The following is an 11629-nucleotide window of genomic DNA, read 5'->3' as shown; positions in this document are numbered from 1 at the left end:
ATAAGAAGTATTCTCTTATGTGGAGCAGAGCTGCAACTAACAATTATTTTCATCGTCGGTTAATCTGTCAAGTAATCGTTTGTTCCATAAAAGGTCGATCGGCATTTGTCAAATCTGGAAATTATGATGTTCTCAAATGTCTTTGTTTTGTGGAGCAAAGAAACCAGAAAATATTCACATTTAAGAAGCTAAAACAATCAGAAATCTTGGTTTAATAATGAAAAAAGTTTCAAACAAATGTCTCTAATGTGGAGTATAATCTATAATCTACCCCAGCTGAAAGAGCGCCGACGTAAATTCAGACTCAGGCTGGTACATATAAAAAAAAAAAAAAACTGTTAAAAACCACTTTCTACAGTTTCACTCATCCTCGTACTAGAAAAATATCTTAGCAGTGATGTCATGACACGTTCCACTTCGTGAGTACTTTAGATGATGAAATATTCTTGTGGGCTTTGTGTGTGTGTGATAAATATCACATCCACTCAAGCGAAGTATAAGTGAACACGAGCTTAATCTTTAAGATACTTAATCGTGCCACGAATTGTGAATTTTCACTTAGCAGCTGTGGAGTTTCTGTACGTTTGGCCTAGAAAGAAAGTTCTTTATTTCTTTTCCTCCATCTTGACATTTTGTTGTTTATTCTGCACGGATGTGTGTGTTGTTTTGTCTAATAACTTGATTAAGACGCCCGCACCTGTGTATACAGAGCAGGTGGAGCGTTCTCTGTTTCAAAGCGATTCATGGGTATCGTTTCCAGTGTTTTGAAAAGGGCACTCTGAAGCAGGATATTTTGTTCCTCCGAAGGAGGATTCTTTCTTAAGACGAAAAACGACAGAACAAAACATCCAGCTCTCTGTCAAAAGACATGCTCTGAATATTTTTGTACAAGTATACTTTGACTTTTGTTGTACTGAGGCAAGTGTTTTAACATTTTTAACATTTGTTAAAAGAATGTGTAGAAAGGTATGAAACTGGAGTTTATATAAGTCTCACTAACGCAGAACAAAGACTGACTTTTCAGCTGCTGACAAACACTTGAGTAACCACTGTGTCATTTACAATGTCATCATTAATCCAGAGCGTATATTGTTTACAAATCGCGGGGCTTTTTTCAGTCCAAATGCTCTACTTACTGCTCCATGTATAAAAAAAGGTTTACACGTAAGGGAAAGCTGTTTTTATATTTCTGCCTGTCTTTTTCTGTCTAAAATCAGTTTCTTTAATAAATCTGATTATAAAAGTTATAAGAACTCGAGCCTCAGTTGGAGTCAGAATATTCTGTTATGGGTGAAAATGTTATGATTGAATAGGGTGTAGCCTTTAATACGCCACATCAGTATAAACATTCTGCCTACTGGTCTTCCCTGAAAACAAACATCGCTAAATTCCAGTGAAAAATAGGCAGGGGTTCACACCTTTATATAAAGCGTTTGTCTGAGTTGTCATGCACATCATCTTCCTGTCGAGTGGCTTACAACATATCTGAGGATGGTACGTATTTCGCACCGCATGTTTAAATGAGAAGAGATTATGAATATGTCAGGATTACATCATTTGTGTGGTGGTGGCAGAGTCTTGTTTTTAAAAAAAATACAGCAACAGCAATTTAAAGGTAATGATAAATGATTTAGAAAAGACATCCTGTAATTCGTGATTCACATCATGGGTTATTTTGCAAATTATAAATTGATTTTTATACATTGATTTTGAAATGCTATCATTTCTACAGAATAGTATTAAAGCCACATGTAAAAAAAAAAAAGAAAAACAGCATGGATTTTGGCTTTTTTCAATTTCTGAGAAAAAAAAAACAGAATTCCGAGATTAAAGTCAGAATTTTGGTTTAAATCCCAGATTACTGAAGTCTGATTTTATTCCTCAGAATTTTGATCTCTTGATCTCAGCATTCTGACTTTTTCCTCAGAATTCTGACCTTTTTTCCCCTCAGAATTCTGACTTTAATCTCAGAATTCTGATTTCTTAATCTCAGAATTCTGGCTGGCTTTACACGACAACGATCTGAACACAAACCGCAAAAGTGGCGTTGCGTTCCCACTTTTTATTTCGCGTTTAGACGAGCGTCTTTGGGTGGAAATCTGCATGCACACGGTGACGCAAAAGTGTGTGAAATTTGATGTAGTATGCATGCTAGGTGGCTAGGTGGCACTGTGAAGCACTTTAAAACAACAACACCAGGAGCGCTGAAACGTCCTTCTATTTCTCTCTCGTAGCGCTGAGTCGCACAGTCGAAAAACCACAACATTAACTCGGCATAATTGCTGAAATGACTCCTGGATAGGTATCAGAGCAGCTAAGACAACTTGATTGTCGGACTGATGGATCGAATCCGACATGTTTGTTGTTGTTTGTCTGTAATGCACATGGATCTGACCTCAGCGTACAGGAGGATAGCCAGCGTGACGACGCTGAAGTTGGCACCACATTCGTCCCCGGTTCTCTTTAGAGAACCTGAGGCGAATGTGGTGCCAACTTCAGCGTCGAATGTGGTACCAACTTCAGCGTCGTGCCAGCGTGAGCAGCTCAGAAAACACTTTTGCGTTTTCAACCCTTTAGACGGGAACGCGACAGCGGAGCGTTTTTAAGATTTCCACTGTGGAGGGTGGGTTGATTTTTTGCGTTTTTAAGCCCCAAAAACGCCGTCGCCGTCTAAACGAAAGGCACATCTGATAAAATATTTTGTCGGTTTCACCCGGGAGCGTTGCCGTGTAAACCCAACCTTAATCCCAGAATTCAACATTTCTGAGGAAAAAAGTCAGAATTCTGAAATTCTGATTTTAATCTTATTTCTTTCAATTATTATTATTATTATTATTATTATTATTTTAACAAGTGGCCCTAATACCCTTTCGTATATACCCCCTGCAGCATAGATGAAATCTGTGGCCCTAAAGATTAAATCTTTTTCTTATTATTATTTGCATTCACTGAACACTTTTTAAAAGGTATTTTTATGTGTACCTAATTAAATGGCCAGTGAGGCTAGCTGCTGTGCTCCATCTGCTTCATGTATTTGATGTGTTTGTGCATTCAGATTCAGTCTTCTGCATGTTTTGCTTGTAATGAGTGGTTATTTGAGTTGCTGTTGCCTTTTCTTCTCTGACATCTGGCATCAAACAGGATATTTTTTCACCCACATTTCTGCGGCTCAGTGGATATTTTCTCCCTTTATTTTGGATCATACTCTGGAAACTGAAATTCTCAGACCAGACAGTCTGGCACAAACAACCAGGTCACGTTCCAAGTCATTCAAATCATAGCTGTTGTTTTTCTCCCTCATTCTGATGCTCGGTTGGAACTCTCCATGAATAAATACACTGAGTTGCTGCAATGTGATTGGCTGATTCGATATTTGCATTATTGAGCAGTTGAACAACAAAAAAAAAACCTACTCAGTCACGGTAACGCAAGTACATGTTATTCATTACTTTCCATTATAATGTTATTGTGACAAACCTTTTATTCTCTTTAAGGAAAGTAAACCAGCTAACAACCAAAGCAAACTATTAATTTTTCAGGTCTGCAGAGATATGAGCATACATTGATTAAATGGAGCATTAACAACTGTGATCTTTTTCTCTTTCAGGGGACTTTCCGTGTGTTCATTTGTCTTCTGGCACTGGTTCCACTCTGCCACGCTGTGTGCACCACTGTGGACATGGTCAAAGATGAGAAAAATCCTCCGAAGGGTCAGTTTATTCCATTACAACATTATCACCTGTTGGGGAAAACCCTCTGCTATGTTTGTTTGCACCATCCAGGTGTTGCGTGGTTTATTTAACACCTGTCAGTGAAGTCAAAATGTGTCAAGACCACACCATGCAGTGCACACATCGACACACTTATTCACAGCAATAACTCTTATCACAGTGTGACCTTGTCTCTTCACATACAGGGTGTTTGGATAAAGATGGAATCCTGCATGACTTTGGCACTGACTGGGTGAAGGACTGTATCGATTGCTCATGCACAAAAGATGATATAACCTGCTGCAACATGTAAGACTCCCACACTTTGATTAATGATTATCATTACGTCACTTTTTGTTAAAACTAAACAAAAGCACTGTTTTCTTGGCTTTAAGATATTCAAGGGATTGTATCAGATGCGTTCAGGTTGGGAGGATGGCAAGACGAGACTATAGTTTCTTCAAATAGTACTGATTGCAACTGGGACAGGTTTATTTTGTCACAGTTCGATTGTGTCACAATACCTGGGTGCACATTTACGGAAGCATGTTGCATTCACCTGAAATTATTTTTAAAAATGCTCTCTTTTAATGATATTTTTGCTTAAAAACAGACCCTGTAAGAAAAATATTGTGAAAACAAAACATCTCCTTGTAAAAACTGACCCCGAAAATATCTCGTAAAAACAGACTCTGAACAAAAATCTTGTGAAAACAGAGCTTTAAAATTTTTTTTAAAAAAAGGATCTTAGGTGAATGCAATACGCTTCTGTACAGATTCGATTTGTCTTGCAATTCTGATTTAATGTATATGTATTTTTTAATGTAAAAATGTAATGATACGTTCATTGAGACAGTTTTTTGATCTGTGTTTCTCAGCCTTCCTGATGCAGAAGATGTTGCTGACCTTCCTGATGAGTGTGAGCTGGCTATAAATAAAACAAACTGCACTTTCAGGGCCGTGCAGAAGTCGGATAAGACAAAAGATTGTGACCTTAACTGAACACCGTGTGACCTTTGCTCTGGCCGTACAGTAGGTGGCCAAAGACAAAGACTAATCATCACACTTGGTCTTTTTAAATGTCATTTGAAATAAAGTCATGACCTACCATCATCCTCCTGCTCATTGTCTCTTTACTGCACGTGCAGCTGTTGTCATTATCAGGATGTAATTGAATGAATCCACCACTGTGTGACAGCAGAGCTTGGCACTCAGAGAGTCTGTATGGCACCCAAAGGGCTCTAACAGCCCAATAATAGCAATGCTCCTCCAGTAGCTGCTGTCTCTGACACAAACGCTGAGGCTCTCATCATCTCCAACTCTCCTCTCCGTGGATTCACACCTGTTCAGACCATCGTTGTCGCCCTGGCATCACAGAGACACTCCACGCCGCCAGCCCATCACGTAAGTGATTCATTCCTCTTTTTTTTTTTTTACTTAGAGTGAGGCTCATTCTTTTATTAGTTGATCACTTGTGAAATGTATGCTCTCCTGTTTCCCCACCACCACCCCCACTGTCATTTTGTCTCTCAGTGTCCACAGATGTGCAGGTGTGCTACATGTGTCTGCCTCTGCCTTTGGCACTGAATGATGCCTCCAAACAATAGAAGCCTACAAGGCATAAATCATGCATCCAAATTTCACGTAAACCTGCATGGGTGTAAAAAAAAATAGAAAAAATAAGACAGACACGAGATTAAATAAAAACCTGGATCGCATGAATGTTTAATATTCAGTGTGAAAATGTGGATAAAAGCAGTGTCTGTGACAGCTTTCTTAGCAGAAATGTCTCGGGAGTTCTCACCCACAGTCCCTGAGACCCCCAGCAGAGAATAATGAGGCTCCAGCCATTATTTCAAGTCGAGCTCTCATCAGTGTGTGCTGCCGATATCCTCGTGCCTCCACACGCAGAAGGTGAAAAGGTTGTTGAAACGTGTAATAAAAGCATTTTTACATTTTATATCTAAACATATGAATGTTTAACATGCACATAATGCATTTAATGTTTTTTTTTTTTTTTTTTTTTAAGTTGGATTTTCAAATCTACTTGATGCTCATATTACGTCGGTAAATGACACTTTGTTTGTATTGTACTCATTGTTAAACACTCATTTCATTTTACATTTGTAGTACATGCAATATTGTGCTGCCGGGAAAACGACAGTGAGTCAGAACGCACCATTTTGTCAGACTTCACTGAAGAAGAAAACGGAATAGAATATGATGGGCAGTGCAGTGCAGAGCAGGTCACAGTGTTCCTTATCCTGCAGATGTTTTCTCTGGAGGAGACTCACACAGGAACCACCACATGACGCTGCTGCATGTGTATGTGTCACTGTCACATCACTGTATCAAGACAAGTTCAGACTTGCCTATTAATTATTTTTTTGTTTTTGTTTTTGGGTTTTTTTGGGGGGGGGGGGGGGGCTTTTTTCTGCCCATATTTTTCTGCTTCCTGTGACCTGTTACAACTGGCTGCAGGTGACAAATAAAAGCTGTTTCTTCCCCCCCCCCCCCGGGAGAAAGGACGATGTCGTGCCTTCCCGCCTGCAGCTCACTTACCACACTGCCAGTGTCGGTTAATCATGATGCAGTGTGAAGGGGCTGATAGCTAAGTGTGTGCAACATCAATGGGGAAATAACAGGCTCTTCTCTTTGCCATGCTGCTTTTCACAGCACATGGTACAGGAGAAAGACAGAGAGAGAGAGAGAGAGAGAGAGAGATTAGTTTTTCGGATTGTGACAGTCGTGCCCTTTCACTACCACATATTACATCATTTGTTGTTGTGTATGCACGGCAATCTTATTGTCATTAATCTGCTGCACCTGGAGGATTTGGTTGAGTGTGAGCATTGATCTTACAGAAAAAGAGAAAGTGTGATAGTGTTACCGAAAGATAAAGCCTTGACACTGACTCTGTGCTGCTGTGGGAGATTCTTTGCATAAAATCCACATCGTGTAGAGAAAGAAAAAAAAACCACGACCTTGTGTCTATTTTTATTGTCTGTTAGTGTAAATTATGTAAAGATGTGTTTTCTTTCAGCTGTGCTATGACACCAGCTAATGACACCTCCTCATATAACGTGCTAAATCACAAATATTTACCGTTGTATTCATCATCGTAATTCAGCACTGAACAGCTCCAGGTGATTGGTTTTTGTAGGTATTTGGTCATAAACCAATAGAAAATGTATGTATAGTTATTTCTTTTGGACCATTTATATGTGTGTGTATATACGTATATATATATATATATATATACATAATATGTATATATATATATATATATATATACGTATATAATATATATATATACGTATATATATTATATATATGTATTCTGTTGATCAGGTTTTTCTGCAAACCAGGTTTTTGAAAAAAAATGTTTGTTTAATTTGAAGCATTTTATTTAATTTTCTTGCAGCACTAGCCCAGTGAACTCTGGGTAATATCTATTGCATGATAATACAATTATATTATTGTATTATTATATAAAGACATGTATCGTTAAATTCTGGTTTAAATCAGGCCTGAAAACATTATTGTTTACTGCAGTGTTTTTTAAATTGTTAAATAATTAGTTAAGAATCTTTTAAATGCACTTTTTTATTCACATCACACTTTTATCCCTCATGATTTAATGACTATTTACATTTCTAATGTCATTTTGATGTCTTGCTTTTATTATGATTCATGTCATTTCACTGCTTTGCCTTGCTTAAGGAGGAAAATAAATTCACCATTGACACTTACTTAAATCACAATACTTCAGAATCAGAATCATAATACAGATCAAATCATCAACCATTTTTATCATGATTTGAATATTGTCTTTTGAACTAAATCTCACGGCAGGCCATGCAATTATATTAGTAGAGATCTCTAGTTTGAGCCAAATTAGAGGCTTTTAGGCTTAGACAAAGTGATAATATTATCCAAAGTGCCAGACTAATGCTTTCTTCCTCAGCCACAGTTTGAACTTTCCTTTTCCAAGTTTATTTGTACAGCACTCTTCATACACAGGGCAAGGCAAAGTGCTTTACAAGGGCATAGAAGTACATTAAGAAAATCACAGAATAAAAGCAAGACATTAAAATGACATTCCCTCCCTCGCCTTCCCTCCTGACCTCTGAAACACTGACTCCCTCCCACATTTCAAATCCAAACTAAAAGCTCACATGTTCAGAATATCACACTCTCAATGGCCACACAGCACTGTTGAATTATATTGTCTTTTATATTATATTTGATTGTCTTTTATTCTATTTATGTGTGTGATTTGCAAATAAAAAGTATATTTAAAAGATGAGAATGAATTGATAACTTAAATGAAAATATTATTATATATAATAAAAAGCTGTAGTCAACAATGTTTTCAGGCCTGAATAACACTATCACTTGTATGTGAACACATTTCGATACTTAGGAAGCTCTGTCTAAGTGATTTTTGTTTTATTTCCTGTGTGTGTCTCTCTCAGATGCATGTTTTCAGAGGGCTGGGATGGACAGTGTGATCCTGGAGGTTGGTGCCACTGAACTCCTGGTGAAATGTCCTTGGGTGGCAACAAAAGCCAGTCTTCTCCATCAACGACAAGTCCATCGCCGCCGCTGAACAGCTCCACCGCTCCACTTTCCCTACCGTCAGACGAGGGAAGGGGCAGTCATGAGTCTGTGCAGTGGCCAGGGGATGAGACCCAGTTCCTGTCAAACCTCTTTGTTCTCGGGCACGACGAGCAGTGCCATATGTCTCCTGTACTCACAGGGCTTCTAGTGTTGTGGTACAGCGTGACAATGGTGCTCGGGCTGGTGGGAAACATCGGCCTCATCTGCATCATCGCTCGCCGGAGAGAAAAAGTCAACGTCACCAGCATTTTCATCTGCAACCTGTCATTCTCTGACATTCTGGTGTGCGTCTTCTGCCTTCCTTTCACCGTCATATACACACTGATGGATCATTGGGTGTTTGGGTCGCTATTATGTCGTCTGGTGCCTTTCATCCAGTGTGTGTCTGTGACCGTTTCTGTGCTGTCTCTGGTCTTCATTGCTCTGGAACGACATCAGCTCATCCTCAACCCCTCTGGGTGGAAACCGAGTGTCCCTCAGGCCTACATGGCAGTTGTCATCATTTGGATTTTGGCCTGCTTCACCTCCACGCCGTTCTTGGCCTTTCAGCTTCTCACAAATGAGCCCTTAACGTAATCCTGCCCCAGTCTCCACTTCTCCACCAAGCCTCGTCTCAGGCTTACATCAACGTGTCTCTGCCTCAGCCTGCCTCCTACACACACAAAAACTCATCTGTGCCGACAAATTCATACCGCACCTTTTTGTCTTTTGTACCCACAATTCCACACATGGAGGCCTGTCTGGAGCACTGGCCGTCCCAGCAACACAGGCTCGCCTACACCACGTGGCTCCTGCTCTTCCAGTACTGTGGCCCACTATTGCTGGTCCTCCTCTGCTATGTGAGAGTTTTTGTGCGCCTTCGTCACCGCAAAGAGATGCTTGACCGCGCCAGGACCCCAGAGAGCCAGCGAATGGCCCAAAGCCGCCGAATCAACATCATGCTTGTCGCCCTCATTACAGCATTTGCCCTTTGCTGGCTGCCACTCACCATCTTCAATGTGGTATCGGACTGGAACCAGGAGGCTCTGCCCATCTGCCACCACAACTTGCTCTTTTCACTCTGCCACTTATTGGCCATGTCGTCCACCTGCATCAACCCCATCATCTACGGCTTCCTCAACTCCAACTTTAGGCAGGAGGTGAGAGAGGTGTTCTTGCACTGCCGCTGCCACCCACTGGAAGAAGAGTGCGAGCAGTTCCCTATGTCCATTGTGCACATGGAAGTGTCCCACTCCTCTGTGCCTCTGAACTGCAGGAGAAACTCGATTGATTGATTTATTGATTGATTTACTGATTGATTGATTGATTGATTGATTGATTGATTGATTGATTGATTGACAATGTACATGCAAATGTGTTGTCATTATTTGCAGTGTAGTTTAACATTTTATTTTCATATACTAATTCCAAAGGAGCATCTTAATGTTTAAAAAAAAAAAAAAAAAAAAGCATTAAAAGAATGTGTGATTTACCATTTCCAACTGTAAATATGAATGTTTATTCCTCTACTGTGTTTTTTTTTTTTGCATGTAGTACAACCAAAAATAAATAAAACATTCATCCATTTTATACTTGCAGGAAATACTTTAATGTCTAGTTTGGTGTTAATTAGACTTCTCACACACAAAGCATAAGACAATACCAACTAATTTATTTTAAGCATGTTGTAAAGCAAACTGAAAGCTCCATCAACATACAAAGAATGTTGATGGAGCTGTCAAAAAAGAGCAAAAGTGATAAATGAACAGGCCCTTTTCACGGAAGACATTTTGAGATATCCTGAAGTGTGCTTTTAGCAGAATGTCTTCTGTGAAAAAGGTCTACACGGTGGCTCTGGTTTGATTCGAGTGAAGTAGCTCTGCCCATTGTTCATTCCTGTGCATTTCTTACTCAATGTCTTTAATGAATATATGTGACTGTACTGAAGCCTTCATCGCTGTCACTTCTCAGCTCAAAATTGCTCCTGTGGTAAAGTGTTTACGAGTGGAGAATCAGTGGCGTGTAGAAAGGACAACTCTAGTATTCAAGGATTGTGCCACTTAACACATTTCTACAAATGCATGCCTGTTCTCTTGTTTAAATTGTTATGGAATTGTTTGTACTGAGAAAAAATAAGTAACAGTTTGTTATTATACGAGTCACATTTAAAAAAAACAAAAACAAAAAAACATTTAATGAGTAGACTGCTGCATTTGTATTTCTCACATTTTACTACTTTTGTATGTTTACGGCATATGTGTGCAGTACAAGCAGTGTGTGAAGTTAGTGAGGACAAATACAAGGTCTAACTGTGTAATTTATATGACTTATGAAGGTATTATGTAACAGTTTATGATGTATACGATATGATGATGAAATGTACACTGGGATTAATAAATAAACCAGTAATATCAGAATTTGTGTGAGGCTTTTGAAATGTTTATATTAACCATTTGGGTGTCTTTGCTAATGCATCGTATTACTATTCCTTATAATGGCACAGACTGTAAGTATGCGCCTGGTTTTATAATCTCCCCGGTAGGATTACCGTGAAGCCTGTTTATTGAATGTGAGGACCAATATTTTAATTGCTTGGTAAAAACGAGTGTTGTCTAAGATTAGATTGTTTAAAAGTTTTTTTCCCAAACTAATTCAGAAACTCACAAATACAAAATACCGAATATTATTTGATCTGAGATAATCTGTGTCTGAAAATACGTACATGAGATGTCTGAAAAATTAATTCAGAAAAATTCAGAAAAACTTCGGACAATGCATTCATGGACATCACATAGACAGCCTACACAGTGTTATCTCTCACTAATGGTTAACTTTAACCATAACCACAATTAGATAGTTATGGAGAAAGTGACGTCAAAAAAAGTATTTTGACTAAAATTTTGATGATTTACATTGTTAATTTTGACGAAAAAGAACTTGTTCAAGAAAGTCAGAATTTTAATTATGATTTTCATTCTAACGCCCCATATTTGCATAGTATCTGGGCAGGAAGTGACGTTTGCTCCCTTATCAGCCAATGATTGCCTTCTGTCCCATAATGCATTGCTTCACAAACTGCACCCGGGAACGATGTTTTCTGTCGCTCGGCATTTGTCTGAACTGCATAATTTAGTCCTCCCCGCTGCTTAAAGTAAGTTCCCCGCAAACACGTAGAACACAGAGGGTCAATTGTGGCCGTGTGTGTGCACTGTTAACATTTATAAAACATGTTTTATACGTCATGTCACAACACATTACGGAAGTGTGAACCCCCCTTCCTCCCCCGTTAGCCACACTAGCATGACGCTAACAAAGTT

General features: G+C 39.0%; 3 protein-coding genes across 3 annotated transcripts in view; all 3 read left to right on the top strand.

Moving 5' to 3' along the window:
* Positions 1-1219, top strand: part of LOC310933699 (sphingomyelin synthase-related protein 1-like) — a 9337-nt gene extending 8118 nt beyond the window's left edge. Inside the window, exon 6 of the mRNA XM_083897245.1 lies at positions 1-1219. This exon is cut by the window's left edge and continues 1456 nt beyond it. The gene's annotated coding sequence lies outside the window, so the exon portion shown is untranslated.
* A 251-nt stretch (positions 1220-1470) lies between these two features.
* LOC310933658 (beta-microseminoprotein-like) lies at positions 1471-4809 on the top strand. The gene is made up of 4 exons (XM_083897193.1): positions 1471-1494; positions 3608-3710; positions 3917-4019; positions 4589-4809. The coding sequence occupies exons 1-4, from the start codon at positions 1492-1494 to the stop codon at positions 4710-4712; spliced, it is 333 nt and encodes a 110-aa protein (XP_083753319.1). The 5' UTR covers positions 1471-1491; the 3' UTR covers positions 4713-4809.
* Positions 4810-8258: 3449 nt separating this feature from the next.
* On the top strand, positions 8259-9607 carry LOC310933831 (neuropeptide Y receptor type 4-like; the record flags this gene model as incomplete). Its single annotated transcript, XM_083897401.1, is given in 2 exon segments — positions 8259-8898; positions 8901-9607. Coding segments are annotated over 2 exon segments (1347 nt in total).
* Between the last annotated feature and the right edge of the window lie 2022 nt (positions 9608-11629).

Source organism: Microchirus variegatus, assembly GCF_963457635.1.
Source record: "Microchirus variegatus genome assembly, chromosome: 11".
Taxonomy (NCBI): Eukaryota; Metazoa; Chordata; class Actinopteri; order Pleuronectiformes; family Soleidae; genus Microchirus; species Microchirus variegatus.
This window is presented reverse-complemented; position numbering and strand designations above follow the sequence as displayed.

Excerpts from the sequence above, each read along its gene's own strand:
- LOC310933658 (XM_083897193.1), top strand. Across the intron at positions 3,711-3,916 it reads TGAGAAAAATCCTCCGAAGG|GGTGTTTGGATAAAGATGGA; the intron begins GTCAGTTTATTC and ends CTTCACATACAG. Across the intron at positions 4,020-4,588 it reads GATATAACCTGCTGCAACAT|CCTTCCTGATGCAGAAGATG; the intron begins GTAAGACTCCCA and ends TGTGTTTCTCAG.